Source organism: Phocoena phocoena, chromosome 11, assembly GCF_963924675.1.
Source record: "Phocoena phocoena chromosome 11, mPhoPho1.1, whole genome shotgun sequence".
NCBI lineage: Eukaryota > Metazoa > Chordata > Mammalia > Artiodactyla > Phocoenidae > Phocoena > Phocoena phocoena.
In genome coordinates this window covers 13,982,086-14,004,115 of record NC_089229.1, presented here as the reverse complement: position 1 = coordinate 14,004,115, position 22,030 = coordinate 13,982,086, and the positions used below count along the sequence as shown (strand labels likewise).

The 22,030-nt window shown below is 46.3% G+C and overlaps 1 protein-coding gene across 3 annotated transcripts in view; it reads right to left on the bottom strand.

The window, feature by feature from the left end:
* Window positions 1-22,030, bottom strand: part of LARGE1 (LARGE xylosyl- and glucuronyltransferase 1) — a 438,487-nt gene that overhangs the window by 54,621 nt on the left and 361,836 nt on the right. For 2 of the 3 annotated variants that reach the window (XM_065886980.1, XM_065886981.1), the window contains exon 9: window positions 7,898-8,053. The exons of the other annotated variant lie outside the window; for it this stretch is intronic. In XM_065886980.1, the coding sequence (XP_065743052.1) occupies window positions 7,898-8,053 (156 nt within the window). The remainder of the gene's footprint in view (window positions 1-7,897; window positions 8,054-22,030) is intronic. 3 annotated transcript variants of the gene reach the window in all.

The following is a 22,030-nucleotide window of genomic DNA, read 5'->3' as shown; positions in this document are numbered from 1 at the left end:
GCAGGGGGCTGAGAGCAGCTGGATGGGAAGGCATCCAGGACGAGCTTTCTGGCCAATACTCGTAAGGAGACCGCCTGTGGCCTGTAGCCCTTTGCATACCTTAAGCCCTTCAACGCGCATACCAGCCTGGGCTGGGTTTGTTTACTGACCATTTTACAGGTGGGAAAACTGAGGCTCAGGAAAGGCAAGAGTTATACTTGAAGGCATAGATCTAGTCCTGGGGCCTGGTTTTCTGATTTTAAGTACAGGGCTCTTTCCAGAGTATCACAAATACTTCAAGACAAAGACTTGTAATAGTTCATTGGTTCTACAAAATTTATTGAACACATACCAGGCAGTCTTTCATAGGCATAAAGATATACTGATGAATGAGACAGACAGACATCCCTGCAGTCCCAGAGCTTACATTCTAGTTGGAGAGACAGAACCAACAAAATAAATAAGTCCAGCATATAATACATCGATGGGTGACAAGTGCTATGGAGAAAAACAAAGGCATGAGCTCTGGGAGATGGGGGTGCTGGGATTGGGGTTAAGTATTACAACTTTAGATCATGGAGTGTTTTCAGCAGTTGTAAAAAGACTACTCAGCAAGACTGACACCAGTTCCAGAGCTGCCACCAACCTGTCCTCTGATTTCATATCACTGAGCCTCCATTTTCTCCTCTAAAAAATAATGATAATAATAACTATCTTGCAGGGTTCGTAAAAGAATACTGTTTGTAAGAACAGTGATATAAAGTAAAAGCAACTAGGAGGATCGCTGAATGACTCGTAGTTCCTCTTATGTTAACTTTAAATAGGGATCTACATCCACTTGAGGAGCATGGCCTCGGTCGGTCTATGACTTCAAAGTTAGGGCGACCCCGTTTCCAATCACGGCCCCATCATGTAGGAGTTGCTTGATTCTGAGCACGTAACTCATCTCTTCTGAGCTTTGGTTTCCTTAATCTGTGAAAAGTGACTCATAACGTCTCCTTCCCTTGATTGTGGTGCAGATGAAAGTTGCATTTCCCTTTTGCTTTCCCTGCAGGAAATCTCCAATTGTCAAAGGCTAGAAGAAGCAGAGAAAGGCCTTGGAGCAGCACAGAGAGCTCTCCTCACGCAGGAGAGAACAGAATGATGAAGGCCTAGTGCACGGATGCCCGCATCTCCCGTGTTATTGCTTGGGGATTGTTACTGGTTCTCTGGAGTGCTGTCTTGGTGAGGATACTGGGGTTGGGGCTGAGCCCAAATGGACAACTGGGGTCATCAATGAGTGACGTCTGCTGTGGGCATCGGATAAGGGAACTCCAGGTCTGCAGACACTTGTCTATTGACTTACACTTACATATAACTGTGAAAACTCATTGGTATCCAGTCTTTTTGCTTTTTTTCACTTTCTAGGTGTTTGCTATGTTTCATAATTTAACTTCTAACATGACAGTGGATAATTCTTTTACCACTGGACTTTCTGACTTCGGTACCACTGGTTTTCCTTTTTTTGGCTGCCACGGGAAGGATGAACAGGGGGTTGAGCCCAGAGAGGGTTGTTCTGAAGCTGATGAAGTGAAAGTGACAGAAGCTGTCAGAAAGGCCTCTGTCTGAGGCCACTTCCTGCCAGGATAAACGGCATGTTCCCTCCTCTGGCCAATTCCCGCCCCCTCAGCCTACTCAGTGCAACCTTAGTCACTGAAAATTGTAAATTGAGCTTGGTATAATTTGGTTACTAAGGAAGGGCATGTACTTGAGTAAGATTCCCATCCAAATTGGAAAACATCTATAACAACATATATTTTAATGGTTTTGCATTTAGAAAGGTGAGTTTCTTTTATCTGGAACACGCCCTGAGGTGGAGCAACGCACTCTTGCTGATAAAGCAGCCTTCTATAAATACAGTGCTTGGGGAGAGTTACATGTTTCTGGATAATACGCTGTATGGAACGCTACGCTATCTGCCCGGCTGTGGGGGACCACAGGGGGTGTCCTTATTTTTTACTGCACCCAAGGACAGGACTCAGATTAATGGATTCTTTCCAGAAGGGGGGATTTTCAACTCAACACGAGGAAGAGTGGGTTAGCATCTGGCGCTTTCTAACAGTGAACTAAGCTGTTGGAGGTGGTGAGCTCCCTGTCTTTGGGAAGATTCCAGCAGAAACCAGATGTAAGCCTGTTAGAGACGCTGTAGAAGGATTTTTGCACGGATTAGGGGGTAGAGAATATCCATGATTATCCAGCCGTGTTCTGTGGAGTCCCAGAGTTTCTTGGCTATGCTTGAGCAGCTGGGTTGCTGAGGAAAGGGGAGAGAAACGCTAATATATAGGATTCTAGATTCCACTGCGACTTCAATCAAATTATAGTAACTAATGCCAAGTGAATGCTTATTGCATTACACACACTAACTTATTGGTTCCAGGGAGAGATGCCCAGACAAACTACGGGACAGGAGTCGCTACGTCCCATCAGCTACTGTCATTCTACGCCGTAGCTGGAGCCCGAGCTCTTCCAAACAAAACCATCTTGTTTTGGAGCAAGCACCCCAAACAAAGGCTGGAAAATGGGGTTTGCTGCTTACTGAAGGGTTGAATCCCCCAACCTCCCGAATTCATGCTCCTTCCCTCCCTCTTTTCCTTTTTCTTTTCTCTCTCCCTCTCTCTTTCTGGCACCAAGACCAAATGGCCTCTTCCTCCCACCCAGAGTCTCCTGCTGGAGGAGAAATCTACCTGGGATTGTCTGATCCAGAGCAAATGTGACAGCCCCTTCCACGCTTCATACACAGATTTCTAAGTGACTCTGTAGGTCCATCTCTCTGCCAGGCCTTCCTAGAAAAAAAATCTTAAAATCCCCAAACCCATTCGTGGAACGACAGACTGTGATCAGACAGATTGGGCACTGTGGTTTGTGATAAACCCCCTTCTCAATGAACATTGTGTTCTGGGTGCCCTATTTTTGGTGATTTGACATAAATTATCCACGAGAGACTATGACAAAGGCATCACTGTCCCCAGTTATTTATCAGATGGCGAACCCATGGCTCAGAGCATCCATGTGGCCTCTCTGAGGTCCTACGTCCATTAAATGAGCGATCTGGGATGACCAGAGAGCTCACACCCTCATCATCATCATCACCTCCGTGAAGACATAATAATACAAAAATGCACTTGTGCAGCCCTCCACGTGCTCAGGTTGGCTTCACTGGAAGCCGAGTATGCCATGCTCGTGTTCACCTCTGGTCTCCACTGCCTGTGCCGCTCCCGCCACTCTCCATATCTTCTTACTCCTCCTTATTCATCCTTCGAATTTCACCTCCTCCAGGAAGTCTTCCCTGACATACCAGCTCTCCCCCCTTCTTGTGTGCTCTCAAAGCATCACACTGTCCCGGCACTTATCACACTGGATGACAACCCCGCGCCTGCCTGCATCCCTCACTAGACAAGCACTGTGAGAGTCAGGCTTCGATCTGCACTTGCTCCCGCCTAGGATCTCTAGCCCTGTGGCTGGTGACCACTTCAATGACTTATCTGCTGAATGGATGAACGCGTCTTGAGACTTAGACCCTGCCACCAGAGCCCTTTCCCATCTGGGATCTGCAGTCCAATGGAGAGGTCTCTGACTTCCAGTCTTTGAGACGACCACTAACTGTGCGCTTGTCATAGTTCCAACGACTTCTTCCCCAAAGCTGGGAGCATTCCGCTTTGGGCCAGATACGAGGTCTTACCCTTTCCCGCCGGCTGTGTTTGCAGATAACACTCAGCATGCTGCAAAGGACCAGGGGTGGAACTCCCCGCAGAGACACGATTCCTGGCTGCGATGTTACAGACTCTCTGCCTACTCCAGCCCCTGCCGCCGTGGGCCTGCCCGGCCAGAGGCATCTGACTGAAGCAGAACACAGGGACCTGCCGTCTCGGTTTATGGTTGCCAGCTGTGCTTGCTCCCCTGTTCTCAGCGCCCACGAAACAATCCATCTGTCCTCTCCATCCCCACGGCCGCCACCCCTGGTCAGAGCCCCATCACCATCTTTTGTCCTGGGATGCGGCAACGGCCTCTAAGTGGTCTCCCTGCCTCCAGTCTCACCCCTTCCGTTCTATTCTCTACATGGAGTGATTTTTCTCAAATGTAAATGTGACCACGATTAAAGCCCTTTGGTGACTCCTCACTACCGACAGGATTCACTCTAAACTCCTAGGCACAGCCCAGGCCCTTCGGTCAGCTTCATTCTCTGCCCCTCTCCTGACATGCCTCTGCTCCAGTACAGGAACTACGAGCAGCACGTTCTCTCCGAACTCTCTACTTCTTCATCTGCTCTTCCTTTGTGTCTGGTCCTTCATTCTTCCCTCTTATTTGTTCAGTTCAGCCCATAAACATTTATTAAGTGCTTGTTATGTGCCTGCTTCCATTCTAGGGGAGGGCACCCCAGAGGTGAACGGTACAGAGTCTCTTATATCTGGGGAAAAGACTAGGAAAAAATGACATGAATCAAATAACTGTGGATAGTAGGTACGCGCTGAGGAAAAGAAAATATGGCACATCACAGAGAGTGATATTAAGGGTTACCCGAGGCTGGGGGGTGGTCAGGGTGTCCCAGGACTTGGGAAGCAAGTACAAAGGCCTTCCCAAGGAGGGTTGGGGGAGGCTGGGGTGTAGGAGGAGCAGAAAGGTAGTGGATGTGGGCTCAGCATCAAGGGGAGTGTTTGGGGGGACAGCTGAGGTGAGCCTCAAAGAAGGCTGCTCTCTCCTTCATGGCCCTCCCTGTACCCGGGCAGACTGTTCTCTTGCCACCCCTGACACTGGTCCATGGCAAGCACCTTCTATAGGGCGTGGGCCAGCCTCTGATTTCAACCACGGTGCCCTGCATAGCGCCTGGCAGATGGCCGGCTCTCACACGTGCGTGTTAAACAAGTAAATGCAGTCACAGATTCCGAGAGGGACAACCAAAGACTTCTTCCCTCTGATGACCCACCAGGGGAAGCTGGTGTAGGAAGAGCCGGTGAGTCATTTTTAAAGGGAGTTCCACTTTGTAAGGCATTGAGCAGTGCACCACGGGAACTCACCCATACGGAGATTAACTGATGGCGTCAATCTGCAAGGCTTTTTATTTGAGCCTCTTCCATGGAGGAAAAAAAAAAAAGGAGGAGGAGAAGAGCCTGTATTTAATGTTTGGGGAAAGAGTGCAGAATGGGCACTCAAATATTGATGATGACAACAAATACTGATGTGAGTAAAGAGAACGGAAGGAAAACCCAGAACACAGTGTTTGTCAAGACCTCTAAGGGCTTCCCAGAATCTGAGACAGAGGTCAAGTGCTTAATGGTTTTCCTTCCTCTCTTGCCAGTGGTAAAGAAGGGTAGACGCTGAGGAAGGTATGGAGGGTGACACGGAGAAGGGCTGGAGCTAGAGGCAGTGCCACTGTGACCTGGGGGCCAAGTGACCGAGAGCAGGGGTGGCCGTGTGACCAGTCGTCCTGATACAGGGCCAGGTGAGTGTAAGCCTGAAAGAGCTTCCACACGCGCCCTTCCCTGCCATCGGAGCCTAAAGGAATTCTCCTGACATCCAAGATAAGAATACAAAAAAGAATAGTAACAAAACAAAATTCTGACTCTTTAACCCACTTCCAGCCTCCTTCCAGCCTGCCTCCTGGCTACCTGCTGCTCTGCATCTCCTGTTCTCCTCCTTCCCCAGCAGTCCCGGGCACACAGGCCATCCTTCAGTTCCTCACATCAAACCTGCCCTACCTCAGGACCTTTGCACCAGCAACTTCCTCCACCCGGTATAGTTGGCACACAAAAAATGACACATAATGAAAACATGAGTTTGGATATATGTATATACTCAGGTTACTATCACCACATTCAAGGTAATAAACATAACCATTGCCTCCAAAAGTGTCTTGGTTTTTTTCTTTGTGTGTGTGTGTGTGGTAAGAACACTTAACATGAGACCTACACTCTTAAATAAATGTTAAGTGCACAATACCCCGTGAACTATAGGCACTAGGTTGTAGAGTGGATCTCTGGAACTTACTTCTATCTGTACCTTTATAACCACTGAACATAGCTCCCCATAATGCCCTCTCTCCATCCCCTGGTAGCCACCATTCTGTTGGCAGCATCTATACGTGGGACTATTTCAGATGCCTCGTGTATTTGGACTCATGCATACATTTGTCCTACTGTGACTGACTTATTTCACGTAGCACCATGTCTTCCAGGTCCATCCATCTTGTCACAAATGGTAAGATTTCCTTCTTTTTTAAGGTGGAATAATATTCATATATATATATATATATATATATATATATACACACACACACACACATATATATTTACTATGTATATTTACTACATATATATATATATATATATATTTACTACATTATCTATATCCATTCACCTGTCGATGGATACTTAGGTTGTTTCCATAGCTTGGCTATTAAGAATACTGCTGCAGTGAACATGGAAATGCAGATATTGCTTTGTGATCCTGATTTCAATTCTTTGGGACCCAGAATACCCAGAAGTGGAATCACTGGATCACACGACAGTTCTACTGTTAATTTTTTGAGGCCCCTCCATACTGTTTTCCATAGCAGCTATACCATTTTACATTCCACCAACAGTGTACAAGGTTCCAATTTCTCCACATCCTTGCCAACTCTTATTAGCTTTTTTTTGATAAGAGCCACCCTAACAAGCATAGGAAGATATCTCATTGTGGCTTTGATTTGTATTTCCCTGATCCCTTGCTCTTCCAAGGCTGTCTCTTTCTTGAATTTGGGTCTCAGATGAAATGTCACCTCCTCAAAGAAGTCCTCCCTGACTTCATATGTCACTATGTAGCACCTGTCACTGGCTGGTAATTTTTCCTGATAGTTCGTCTAGTTATTAATTGTGTCTCCCCCACTAGAACATCCATACCATGAGAGCAGGGACCACTGCCCTTATTTACCTATGAATCCTCAGTGCTCAGAATAAGAAGGCCTTCAGTAAATGTTTGCTGACTGAATGAACCAATTACTTCTGTGTCTAATACTAAGGGTCAAGGAAAGGGCAGGGAGCAAATATTTATCAAGCATCTAACACATGGCAGATGCTGAGCTAGGTGCGTTACATGCAGTTTCTCACTTAGTCTCAGAACGGCCCTGTAACCGTTTTTTCTTATCTCTATTTGACAGCTGAGGAAACAGAAGCACAGAGAGGTTGAGTAACTTGCCTGAGGTCACACAGGTGGAAATCAAAAGGGACTGAAGCCAAACCCAGGTCAGCCTGACCCCACATGCCCTACCTTTTCCACTACAGTGAGCTGCTGCCCCACATCCTGCTCCTCAGAACTTCAAATCAGTCTCAATTTTGCTCCTACATGCTGTGTGACCATGAGCGACCTGCTTAACCTCTCTGTGCCTAAATGTCTTCAACTCTAATTGGGGAAAAAAAGAGGGCTTCTATGAGCATCAGATGAGATACAACGTACGAAAAAAATTATAAACAGTGAAGAAACTGGACAATATAGTAGATGTCAGCTATGCCTGTGACCATTTGTGAAAATCTTTTGTGCCACCCCAGTCACTGACCCTGATTCCTGGGTCTCCCATGTGGGTGTCATGTCCACAAAGACCTCAGAGTTTCCGGCTGTGGAGAGACCCTCTGCCTGTTGTTTCACTGGTGTTTTTGCTCACTCTGATTCCTCTGCTTGGCAGCTCCCTTCTGACTTCACCTGGTCTGGGCGAGCGCACCCCCTTCTGCATCCACAGGGGTGAGCACAGAAGTGACCTGCTGATGTGCCTGTCCCCCTGCCCACGGCCCCGAGGTGGGGATGGTGCCTGGCTCCTCCTGGGCCTGCCCTGAGCCTGGCGCCGGAGGTCCTTGGCAGACCAGCAGAGAGGCCACCGCTGCCTGCGCGGCCGAGCCCTGGGACCACTCACGTTTTCACTGTTGACGTCAGCCTCGCTGGGGCAGCCGAACAGCTCCCGTCGCAGGAGATTCCCGTCGTACTCCAGGAAGGTCAGGTAGAGGTTGCGGAAAAACTCCACGTGCTTGTTCTTCACCCGCAGCTTCTTGGGGGAGTTCCAGTGAATGACCTGGCAGGTGACAAGGAGGCAGTCAGGCCGGGACGACCTGTGCCTGTGGGAGGCATGGCTGGGTACTGATCTGAGTACTACCTGGGGGCCTGCCCATTCATTCATTCATTCAAATGCATTCATTCATTCAACATTTGAGGTCCAGGGGTTAAGAGCTAGGGTGCTGAGGCCAGACTGCCTGGGGTCAAATCCTGGTTCTGCTCTAGGTAGTGATTTAATCTTAGGCAGATTACTTAATCTCTCTGTGCCTCAGTTTCCGCATCTGTGAAATGGAATAGTAACAGCTCCTGCCAAGGCCAGTCTTTGAGCTTTCATCTCTTGGCTCCAAACCTGCTTTGTGATGCTGAAGCCAGGACTCTGCCAACCCTACTTCTGCTGTGTCTGACTGTTCAGCACCGCCAACGGGGGCAGTGAGAGGGAGACAAGGTCTGGAGGGGGAAAAAGAAACTTGCCCCTTCCTGTGTTCCTGTCCCTACCCCTTTCTCCATGCCGGTGGTGGCACTTCTTTCCTTCAGCAGCAGCTAAGCGCACTTTGCAGTTTCTTTCAAAGCTCCGATGCAGTGTCATGGTCCTTTGTCCCCGTCTGGTACTGTTCCCTCTGGAGCTACCTGCTGACCCCAGAGTGTGGCTTCCGGCCCGGAGCTGTAATAACTCCTACCTTTTCCCTCTGTTCCTTCAGCTCCAGGGGTGGGAACTGTTCCCTGCAATTTTCTATTTTTGCTTTTACAGTTACCAAGTGAACACTTTATGTCTAGTTATCATTTTTAAAGATTAAATTCTCTGTTCAAATAATTGGTATGGTTTTTGCCTCCAGCCAGGACTGATGGATGCACTGTCTCCCAGAGCTGCCGTGAAAAAGCAACTCATTAATACAAGTAAAGCACGTATGTGGTAAGGACATGCGCTCAATACATGCTGGCTCCAACTATTAAGTGCCTACAGTATACGGAGTTGGGAGATGGTCAGAGGCCCCTGTGGGCAGTGCCTGCCCCTGGCTTGCTCACAGTCTGCTGGGGAGCCATGTCCCCAAACAGGTAACAGGAGGCAATCGTGGAGGGAGGATCAAGAAGACATGGCAGCTCCAGAATGCTCTGAGAAGCACCTCTCAGAAGGAGGTACCTGTGCTGGGGCTCGAAGGCCCAGCAGGAGTTTCCAGGGGAGACAGGGCCTGGGTGGGGGGGAGGGGGGCAGATGTGGCTGCAGAGGTGACAGGGGAGATCCTGGCCCTGTGGGACCATGTTCTGAACTCAGACTGCATCACTGGAGATTTTTAAGGGGGGCAGGGAATTACTAACTCTGGGTTTTGGGAAGATTACTCTGATTGTAATAGAGGAGATGCGAGTGGCAGGGTGAGAGGGCCCAAAGGGGGACCGGGGACGCTAGTTACGAGTCAGCTGTGAAGCCTGGGGGCATGGCTCACCCCCTGGGCTGGGGAGTCATTTCTGAGTGGAACCCTATGTTGCTCCACATTGTTTCACATCCACTGTCTTCCTTTAATCCTCACAATGACCCTAACAAGGAATGCAAATTTAAAGATGAAGAAACTGAGGACTCTCCCTGGCGGTCCAGTGGTTAAGACTATGTGCTTCCAATGCAGGAGGTGCGGGTTCGATCCCTGGTCAGGGAACAAAGATCCCACATGCCACAGGGCGTGGCCAAAAATAAATAAATAAATACGTACACACATAAATTTAAAAGAATCAAAAAATTAAAATAAAAAGGATGAAGCAACTATGGAGATATATCTTGCTCAGGGCCACAAAGCTGGTAAATGTTGGAGCTGGGATTCAAACATAAATCTGAATAAATCTGATTCCAAAGTTCTTTACTCTGTGGAGAAAAGGAGAAGCCACGTTCTAAAGACTTCTTTTTTCACGCTGCATCACATTACAGAAGAGAGAACAGAGCCCTCCTCTTCCCCCACTGGCCCCCCCATGGCCCTCAATCTCTCCTCCCATGGCGGGACGGACAGCCTATCTGACCATCTGAGCTGGGGAAACACTGCTTTGTAAGACCAAGCCCCTCTCCCAAGGTATAGCGAATAACAGGAAACCTATTTGGTCCAAACCACATCACGGCTCTCCCCTAATCAGCAAAGGTGTAACAACAGAGCAAGAACCGGGGCTGTCAAAGCAGCCTAGGTCTGAATCCCAGCCATCCTCTTCACTAGCTCTGCGTGTCCTTGGGCATCTTGTTGCATTTCCTGGGGCCCCAATTTTCCTCACGTGCAAGGAGGGGATCAGTAACCCCAACTTCACAAAGTGGTTATAAAAGTGTTACACAAATGCCTGGCACAGTGCCTGCATGTCACAGTGGCTCCATATATGTGGGTTCCCTTCCCCCTCAAAGATGGGACCAATCTGCACCACGAGTGCTCTGCCCTCCTTTCCCTCCGCCAGCAGGAGGTCCACTGCAGCCATGAGGAGGGAAGCAGGCATCTCGCACTCAGGAGAGGGCAGAAAGGGACAGCAGACCCTCCTTGGAACGAGGCCACTTGGCAGTGTTTGCATTTTAGGGAAGGATGAGTATACAATGTGCGATTCTCCTCCTGTGCCCTCTGAAGGGTGTGAGAGGGAAGGAGAGGGAAGACTCCCTTGAGAATACACCCAACCGGGGTAGGAGGAGGTCCCGGGCCAGGCATTAAATAATTGCATGTGAGCTGGTGACACTCATACCCAGTGGGGATCATGTCTTTGCTGTGAAAGATTCTGGTCCTTGCCAAGTGCTGAAGCCAGCAGGAAGGCTGATGGATGTGCCTCTGACTCAGGAAACCTGGGCTTCTTCAACAGGGAACAACTTTAACTAAGGGGAAATCAGGGCTGGCCTGTGAGTCCCCAGACAAACAAATCGTCACTTATCATTCACGAATCTACCAGGCACTTTGGAGACACTGTGTCATTAAATGCTCCAAATGAGCCCATTTGAATCCCACTGTACATTTTACAAAGATGGTACTTGACTTGCCTGTATTTCACAGCTGGTAAGCTGCAGAGCTGAGACACGAATCCAGCTCTGAACCTAAACCCCCAGGTTCCTGACTGCTATCGTGTTCCATGTCAATGGCTGAGCACTTTACAGGTGCGGAGAGGGAGGCCTGCAGCGGAGAGGTGGCTTGCCCAAGATCACGTGGTGAGTTTGGACCAGGCCCGGGCTGGGACGAGGATGCAGGTCCCCGGGTACTCCCCGCCCTCCCACTCCAGGTCACCTCTTACCCCATCGTGTCTCATCCTGTTCTGTGTCTGCCCAGGGATCTGGGTTTGTGTATCATCTACAGGTAAATACTGAGGTTATATAACAAGCGGCAAAGGTTAAAGGAAGGTAGGGTTTGTGTATCATCTACAGGTAAATACTGAGGTTATATAACAAGCGGCAAAGGTTAAAGGAAGGTAGGAAGGTCGCTGGTAGGCCAAGGGGGTTTTAAAAAACCCTGTGAACCTAGCTGCCCTGTAATAGGTGAGCCCACTCAAAGTCTATTAACGTATATTCAGATTTACCTTTGCACCTAGGTTTTTAATCATCACAACAGAGAATACTCAATTCCCCTGTGCTAGGCTCCAGAGAAGTAAGTAATATCTATTGTTTACCTAATACCCATTATATGCTAGACATAGGCCAGGGCTGTTACTGTTGTTGTGTGTGTATGTGTATGTGTGGTTTCACATTCAATCCTCAAAACAACCTGGTAACGTTGTTTCTATTATCATCCCTGTTTTATAGACAATAATCCTGAGCGTCTCTCAGCTAGTAAGTAGCCAATCCTAATACAAAATCAGGCCTGTCTTACTCCCAAATCTTTTTCTTTCTGCCACATCATTCATTCATTCAATACCAGAATGAGCACCGACTCTGTGCCAGGCACTGACAGGGGCTGTGATTGCAGAGATGGACACAAAAGATCAAGATTCTCTTTCTGGAACCTGCAACTGAGGGGAAGAGGCAGACATTACATAACAGTCCATTTTCAATTACAAGTATGACTCGTGCTTTTAAAGAGATGGTAAAGAGAAGTTGTTGGTGATCGTTTCTGGGCTGGGCTACTTCAAGTATAGAGAAACCAAGGTCCAGAGGGAGAAAGTCACTCACCCAGACTCACAGCAGAGGGAGAAGTGGTGCCCAGCTCTGTCTCCCAGGCCACCACTCCTCCCACTAAACAACGCACCTGCCTCTGAAACTCCAACTGAGGATGAGTATTGCTGGTAATTCTCATCAGCTCGTGTCTGACTACTGAGAAATGTCATTTCCTGGTCCCCTGAGGGACCGAATCACCCATCATCGCTGGCTCAGGGCCAGCAAGCTGGTGGTGTAGGTGACATACATTGACAAGCTTACACGCACGAGACAAAGCGACACTGGGAATGTGCCCCAAACACGTTTTTGCAAGAAGCTGGTAAGTACATGTGAGTCTATGACGCTTGTGAAGACCGACCGTAACTTATTCCACTTGCTGGGACACCAGCACAGTAACCATTATTATTATTAACATAAGCAGCTAACATATATTGGATGTTTGCTATGTGCCAAGCACTGCTCTAGACATTTCATTCGTCATGGCTCATTTACACTTTACTTAATACTACAAGTATATTCTTATTATCCCATCTTACAGGTAAGGAATGTTCAGCCAATTGCCCCAGGTTACACAGCTAGAAAGTGGGAGAGTCAGGATTCAAACCCAAAGAGGTAGAGACGTGAGGAATCTCTCTCTTATGTCTCCCATGTCTGTAATCAACAACTGACTGTTTACAGCAATGAACATGAGATTCTCAGAAGATTACAGGATCAGAAGTGAAACCTACTCTTCCCTCCCAAACATAGGCACGGCACCATCCCGGGGACACGAAGGCTGCTGGGGTGATTTAGGACTTCTCATATACATGGGCCGAACCTCCAGCTTGGGAGGAAGTAGAGAAGGAGGCATCCAGCTTGCATGGCAGGTGGGCTGCAGAAGCTACCAGGCATCAGGGGTCCCAGGAGTGTGATCTGATTGGACCTGAAATGTCTGTAAAGGCTGAGTATGTGTACAGACTTGCAGTCAGCCTGCAATGAGCCTGAGAAATTGATGAAAATTGATTACTGTCCAGGAAACTTAAACATCATCCGGGAAGACAGCAAAAGTCAACGTGATTAAAGGAGAAACGAGAGACTATCACCTATCAAGGGCGCAGGAAAAAGCATTTCAAAGACAGAAACAAGACCTCAGGACAAGGACAAGGCTATGGAAGGAGTTTAGCCCATACTCCGGCTTCTCAAGTACTTGGAACCCACAGGGCTCATAAAAATAATTCTGATTTCTTGGCCAAAGTGCCAAGATATCAGAACCTGTGTGCAAATGCCACGTGAATAAGAACACGGGGCTTATGTGATCCCAGTTACTGAGATAAGGGGTATTTGGAAAATGGGGCTCTGTCTCAAGGCCTCTACTGACTTTCTCGGCTCATAGAATAACTATACTCTTTAGACTGGCAGTGAAGCCTGTTGCAAACTGGTTCCCACTTACAATTCCAACTCTAACTCCAGGCTAAAAGAACTTCCTGGTATTTCTTGAACCTGTCTTCCATGACTCAGTGCTTTTGCATATGCCTTTTCCCCACTCCTTAGAATATCTTTATTTCTTCTCTACCATATTCATGCCTGCTTGTCCTTCACAGCTGAGCTCAAATGCACCTCTTCTGTAACTCTTTCCCTGACCACTCATGCCAGAAGGTTGCCTCCTAGGAGTCTTTCTCTCCACTCTATTCTTCATTCCTAAAAGAACATTCATTTTGTCTGTAGTTGCAATGTCCCTAGCCCCTCTGAGTGGCTCATGATCCATTTCAGATCCAAGCACTCATGATGATTCTTCTCTCTGATTTCCCAGACTCCCGTGCAGCTAGGGGTGGCCATGTGACACAGGATTGCTCAAAAAGACACATGGCAAAGCATATATTTGATTTCTTAATCACAAGGTTCAGAAAAGGTGCTGTCTTCCTCCCACCCCCCACTCACCTTCCTGTTGTGAACAGAGATGTGATGACTGGCACTCTGACAGCCATCCTGTGACTGTGAAGTCAACACATTGCTGATCTACAAACCAATTCTACAGCTGCTTACTCCAGGACTCTTAGGAAAGAAATTCAAACCTCCTATTTTATTTTGAGCCACTACAAATTGGGTTTTCTGATTCTCACTGTAAGCGTTCCTCATATAACACCTAAGGCAGTTGCTGGGCCCTTCCTTAGTGCACCATAGGCTCTTGTATTGAACTCTATTAGAGAACTCATCGCATGCTCTGGTAATTATTTATTTACATTCCTGCACCTGGCAGCACTGGAACATGAATTTCCGGGCCAGCAGGGACCGTGACTTACTATTCTTCCTGAGTGCTATACTGCCTGGCAGGCAGTTAGTATTCAGTAGCTGCCCTTTGGTTCAAGAATGGAAATCATGATGATGACATTCTCAATAATCCTCACATTCTGTCTGTCTATAGCAAATCAGTTATAAAAGCCCTATTCATGTGGGCTTTCAGACAGAGAAACATATTCCCCTTTTCTTCATCTAAGGGCCAAACAGCTTGTCATTTTCTTTTGAAGGAATTTAAGCTCCCTCTGTTCTTCCCTTGTCTGGTATTTCAGGGAGAAGGACAATGGTCTCAGAAGTCCCTTTCCTTGTCCTCTTCAGGATTATGATATATGCTAGAAAAGGATAAGCACACGCACCTGATCCCGGCCCCAGCTCCAGCTCTTATCCGCTAGGTGGCCTGCACATAGTTGCCTAGTATCATGGAGACAGTCCCTCACCTATAAAAGGGACATAACAGCAACTGCCTTGCAGTTTGTGGTCAAGACCAGGACTGATGGGTTGATGGGCATGAAGGCATTTCACACGTGCTCGTTAAATTACAAAATAAATCTGGTTTTAGACTTCACGAGTCATCCACCTTACCAACGAGGAAGGCTGGATGAAGACAGGAAAGGAAAGAGGAATAAGAAACAAGACTTAAAGGAGGAATTGCAGGTGGAGGCAGCCTGGGGCAGAAGGGCAGGATGGGCACAGACAACACAGTCCAGAGGAGACGCCACGCCAGGGGCCAGGCTCCTCCTGGCTGGACCTCAAGGAGAGGCCCGAAGAGGGGGCTGTTCAGAAAGGAAAGCACTAAGGTGGGTTTAACGCACTGGGCAGAGATTGGAGAGTGCTAACAGGCAGGGGAGTGAGGCAGATGTCGCCCTTGCTTCTTCCCAACTCTGTCACCCAAACAGCTTAATGTATCTGAACCTCTATTTTCCAATCTGTTCAAAGGAAACAATAATAATACCTGTTTCAGAGGATCAATGAGACAAGAGATGTAAAGGCAACCACCATGGAGCCCAAAACAGACTGGTGCTCAGCACGTGCGCGTCTCGGGAATACACGTGCTCCGTTCCCATGGGATCTTCTCTAAAGTGATGCTGTCCCTCACTCTGTATTTAAACCTAGACTGTTGGTTCCTTGAATGCAAGACTTGTGTTTGTCCAACTCTGCATGCCCAGTGACAGGTCCGGTCAACGTTTGCAGACTGCCATGGAATCCACTCCAGTTCTTTTCTTCCCTCCACCAACTGCTAAAGACTCTATTCCACCTCTCTCCCTTCTCCTTTCCCAACTCCTGACAATTACCAGGTAGTGGCTATTAAATAAAAACAGTGTCCTTGGTACTCAAGACTTCAAGCCACAGATGTTCTGTGACTCTTTGCCTCCTTTTACAAAGGTTCCTGTTGTTCCTTGATTTTTTACAAGTCCCAGAAAAAAAAAAAAAAAAAACTTCCCAGACAAAAACATTACCCAGGAAAGGGGAAGAAAACAGATGAAACTCGGCGATTATTTAGTCCCCTCATCTGGAAAACGCAGACACTTAGGCCAGTGCATGCATCCGAGGCCCTGTCCTATAGCCTATCATTTCTTGTTCTGTCACCTGTAACATTTCTTATTTTTCCCTGCCTGAGGTGCTGGACATTGTAAAGAGGGAAAAAAATGAGAACATAAAAATAGATATCTTTGACAATACTCAGGGCTGGGAGGGTCATGAATCCGAGAGGATCCTGCTCTGTTCTCTCATGTTCGTCACGTTTAATGTTTCTGGTTCTTTTGCTATATAATGGGGGTAGCAATCAATTTGAACTGGATTCTGGCCTGTCTGAAGAATTCCGATGGACCTCTGAGAGCAAGGAAGTGAGAAAGCGATGCATTCAGTACAAGGATCCTCCATGGCGTTGCCTAATGCGGCTTCTCTGCAGTCATGTGACCTGTGGATGGTAACCAGCCCAGTGCGCTCCCTCTCTAAGGCATTAATTACTAAGACTCTATTCACTTTCACAGAGTCCCCACAGGGTCCTCCAGGGAGTGTCTCTGTTGATTTGAGGGCAAGGAGGACAGAGGGAAGTGGGTTTCACCTCTAGAGACAGGCAGGGACCCTTCAGCTGAACGATTCTACCAAGGTTGGTTGAGAAGCCAATTTGGTGGAATGTCAGTGATGCCCCTGGGGGTGGGCACCCCGTGATTCACTGCTTGGAAACTCCAAGAAGGCAAACTGGCTTCCAGTATCCCAGCAGGCATCTTCTGTAGTGGCCCGCTGTTGCTTTTCCGTGTGCTCTGCACCCTTCCTTCACAGATCAAGACCCTGCCTTCTTCCGATGATTCTAACGGGGCTACCGGTCAGGCCTGACCTGCTACAGCAAGGGCGTGTGACTCAGGATGACCAATGAGACATTTCAGACCGTTCGTGGGCATGAGTCCCGTGAAGGGTCAACAGAGTTGCTCTGCAGAGTCATGGAGGGAAAGAGGGTCTCTCTTCAATATGGGATCACATATGCTAGCCACTCTTATCTTCCCTTGCTTTGATTTCTTCATAGCATGTTTTCCTGCCTGAAATGACCAGTTTGATCATTTGTTGTCTTGTTTGATATCTGTATTCTGCACTAGAATGTAAGCTGGGGAGAGCAGGGCCTGCACTGTCTGGTTTTCCATGTATAACCTGTGCTTGGAACAGTGCCTGGTCCACAGCAAGCGTGCAATATGTATTTGTTGAATGACGAAGCTCTACATACTGGCTGGGGAGGCTGCCAGAAGTCACCCTGCCATGACAGAGAAAGCAGAGGCAGAAAGAAAGCAAGACAGAGGGGCAGAGAGAGAAGGGGAGGGAGTGAGGTCTTACGTCATTTGAGCTCCCATATCTAACTGTGTCAATGCAGAGTGCAGGATACTGAGCCCTCGCACACTGAAACGTACCGAGGAATAAACCTGGCTAAGTGTTCTACCAATCAGACTACATCTATTTCAGTGCATTTATTAACAGTATTTAATGATAATAATTTTAACTAAAATAACTCATAAAATGAACAAAGGATTTAAAAAGAGCCCTGCATTATTATTATTATTAACCCAAAGTACAAAATAAATACATGTGAGTCCTTGGGGTTATGAATACATGATTTAAGAAATAAATATAATTGGGGGAAAGAGACAAATCTCCCTAGAGAAGAACCCCAATGATGTACGTGGATTCTACCCCCTCCCGGGAAGTGAAACTTAATCTCCTCACTTCCAGCGTGGGGTAGATAAGTGACTCACTTCCAAAAAAGGAAGAAGGAAAGGGAAACACAGTAACTTTACAGTGGAGAAGCCTGAAAAGACCACCTTAGCGAAAGAAAGGTGGTTAGCATCCTTAGTAGTAACCTGTGTGGCACAGTACATGCCTTGGAAGTATCAAGGTCAGTCATGAAGAAACAAAGACAGACTGAGAAACTGTCAGAGACCAAAGGAGACTAAGGAAGCAGGACGTGAATGGAAAAACTGGTGAAATGCAGCTAAAGCCTGACGTTTAGTAATAGCAATACACCAATGTTGGTGTGTCGGTTTTGACAAGTTCACCATTGTTACATAAGACGTTCACATCAGGGGAAACTGGATGGGGCACATGGGACTCTACGTACTACGTTTACAATTTTCCTGCAAGTCCAAAATTCTTCCAAATAAAAGTGTATATTAAAAACACAAACCAGTTCTACAAAGAAACGAGAGGTTGAGAATACTAGTAACACAAGCTTTTGGGACCAGCAAGAAAACAGCTGAGCTGACACTTCTGCTCCCAATATAAGCTCTTCCTTAGCTACATCTCCAAGTAGAGAAATGCCCATCTAATTAGATCTGACAAGAAGTTGGTTGAAAAAAATTTAAATCCTCAAGACCATTTCAAAAACCATTTTTAACCATGATCGTTATGGAAGAACTTCACCCCAAGTGTGTATTACGCCTCGAGATATTAATGTTAGTACAGACATGCGTGATGAGCAAGACATTTAAAAACAAAGCATCCAGAATATAAAGACGAGCCTCCATAAATTTTGGATGACGTTTAAAGTCTCGTGATAGTCAGTCTTGAAATTTACAATGTTTCACTAAACCCCATGAAAAGAGTTCAGCAGTCTCTTTGGAGATTTCATACATCAAAATGAAAGCTAATAAAATCCAATAAGGAAAACGCTTGTGTTTCCTGCCTTGGCCAAAATGGCTGGAAAAACACACTGAAGACAATCTGGTAACACATGAAGTAAATTCCTGGGTCAGCAAATATTATAGGAAGAGTCCTAGAAAACAAATGATGAAAGCCTGGAGAAACTAGTATTAAAACAAATTACATGCGTGATTTGCTATAGAGTTAAATCCAAGTACAGAGGATTCTGACACGCGTCATCTTATGCTATTTGCAAGACTCTGTTTAGAAAATGAAATACACAAAGAACAACTTTTCAGTGAGCACTAAAGGAAAGATGTCCCGGGGAAGTGATATTCTGAGCAGTGAATTCCTACTTTAACGATGGTAATGCTTTATGGAGCGTGCATATGTGAAGGTACAGCTGCTTTAGCTGGAATAACGAAAGGATACCAAGAAAAGTTACAGAGGCAGTGCCCCACACTGAATTCCTTTACTGTATCACTGATAGGCAAGTTTGCAACAAAACACTGGAAGCCAGTGTGCATTAGTACTATTAGATGTTGTTGATTTGGTTAACTTTATAAAGACAAGACTGAAAATATAGAATTTTTACAACACTTTCTAAAGACAGGAGTGACAATGAAAATCTTCTGTCCAACATAGAGCTTAGCTGGTTAACTCATGGCAAAGGACTTATAATAAGTGGCATACGTAAAGATGATTTACGCATTTCTGTCTTTATGAAAAAACGGTTGTCGGTGGTACGCTATCTCATGCTTTTGGGAAAAAACACACACACCTGAATCCGACCCTTCAATGTAAAGGTGATGAATGGAAAAGTAACTACTTTTACAAAGAACCTGTAATATAGATGGAACTTTTAGAAATAAATATTTGAAATTGTTTTCCTCATTATTAGGGATTTTTAGGCAAAAATGTTCCGTATCAAATCCCTCATTTCCACATTCCTAGAAACTTCAGTGGTTTGATGTCCATAATTACCAAATACTGCTTAGTTGATGGTCCCCTCTCTCAGAATCCTTTTCCTTCTTTAATAGAGCCCAGATTATCCAGGGAAATGTTTCTTAGAGTGGGCTTCTAAAGAACCTGTTCCACAGGGCATTCCATGGTCATGGTTCTGGGTGTTGACATAGAATACGTGGGGGAAACGCTGGGGAATCAATAAAATCGATCAGATTTCCTTGCTGCAGGATATCATAATAGGGTATCTGGTACAGTATATGGTACACGGAACTCCTCTCTCCCCACCCCTCCCCAGCTCTCCTCTGTTTTAAAGAAATCTCACTAACCGTTCTTAGAACTGTTTAGATACGTACACCACAAAGTGCTATTATTGAAGGGCGAATTCTCCAGAGCCATGGCCTTGCTTCTAGGGATCTTGTTGATGTTTCCAGGAATAAATGCATCTGAACTTCATCAGCTATGCGTAACCAAGCCAGTGATGGATAACTTAAATCAATAACAACCAAAGGAGTTCAGTTCTAAAAACCACCACATAAGCCAAGAATGGGTGAGTGTTGAGGCAAAGACAAAAGACTAAAGCTTAAAGCACCCGAAGTCCCCTCCACTGAGTGGGTCGTTCTCCAGCACAGTATCAGGACACAAGATGATGAGACACACACCAATGCTTAACCCTGGGCTAGCCGTTTCCCCTCTGCGGGTTCCTGCTTCCGGTCTGTGAAATGTGAGCACTGGAATGGATGAGCAAGAAGACCCCTTGTTTACAGGTTTTGCCTGTAAACCAGCTGACTGAAAATTACCCCAAGAGAGTGGGAACAATACGGACAGATTATTAATAAAAAGAATTCAAAAAGAGTCATGTACCCCAATGTTCATTGCAGCACTATTTACAATAGTCAGGACATGGAAGCAACCTAAATGCCCACTGACAGATGAATGGATAAAGAAGATGTGGCACATGTATACAATGGAATATTACTCAGCCATGAAAAGGAATGAAGTTGAGTTATTTGTAATGAGGTGGATGGGCCCAGAGTCCGTTATACAGAGTGAAGTAAGTCAGAAAGAGAAAAACAAATACCACGTGCTAACGCACATATATGGAATCTAAAGAAACGGTACTGATGAACCTCGTGGCAGGGCAGGAATAAAGACGCAGACGTAGAGAATGGACTTGAGGACACGGGGAGGGGGAAGGGGAAGCTGGGACGAAGTGAGAGAGTGGCATGGACATATATACACTACCAAATGTAAACTAGATAGTTAGTGGGAAGCAGCTGCATAGCACAGGGAGATCAGCTCGGTGCTTTGTGACTGCCTAGAGGGGTGGGATAGGGAGGGTGGGAGGGAGGGAGATGCAAGAGGAAGGGGATATGGGGATATATGTATACCTACAGCTGATTCACTCTGCTATAAAACTAACACACCATTGTAAAGCAATTATACTCCAATAAAGATATAAAAAAAATAGTAAGAATACTAGGCATAACAGATACATACTACTGTATATAAAACAGATAAACAACAAGGACCTACTGTATAGTACAGGGAACTATTTATACTCAGTATCTTGTAATAACCTATAATGGAAAAGAATCTGAAAAAGAATATATACATATATTCAGTTTTGCTGTATACCTGAAACTAACACAAAACTATAAATCAACTATACTTCAATTAAAAAAAAACACACAAACAAAAAAGAATACTAGGCTTACTACATGTCTCATAACCCCGTACTAATATATCACCCCTTTTCATCTTTACATCTCCTCTATAGAGTGACTACTGCCCCACTTTCTCAGATGATGACAAGGTGAAGAGAGGGTAAGTAGCCCAGCGACAGCCCTGCAGCCTAGCCCACAGTGGGTACTCTGCAGTTTGCTGGGTGAATGGGCGATTCCCAGGTACAAGCCCTAGAGCGATGGTGCCAAAAGACAGACTACTTGGACAGGGGCCAGCTGCCTCATATTTAATCCCAGAACTCCTCCGGTTTACCAGCCGCAGCGGTGCACAGAGGCAAGAAAACACTTCCAGTCCTCGGACTTGGGTCATGCAAGGAAATCAAACAGCCACTGGCCTGAAGTTAAGAGAGGTCTGGCTGGAAGGCGGTAATTCTAAACTTTAGATCTTCTTCCCCAGAGCAACTGTTTTTCCTTCCTCAATCCATCCTAATCCTCCAAAATCAACCTTACCATTCATCATTCTTAGTGCCCTCTCTCTGCCTTCCCCTGCCTCATTTTTCACTGTAGCCAGCTTAGCTATGGCAAGCTCAATAGGCTAATACATGGTGGCCCCCCCACCCTGTCTTCCTCAAAAGATGTGAAATCTGACACCTCTCTAAGTATTATAAAATGTTTTAAAACTTGAGTTATGTGCTACTCCTTTTATGCAAATGCTGCAGATTGCCTCTGGAACACACATCATTTCCCCATATGGATGGCAGGTTTTCTCTTGGTTTTCCTCCTCTCCTTTAGGGTTTTTCTTTTAAGTGCACGCAGCTCCCAATTCAAAAATTCAGGCTCTGCGCCTGCTGCTTCAAATTCA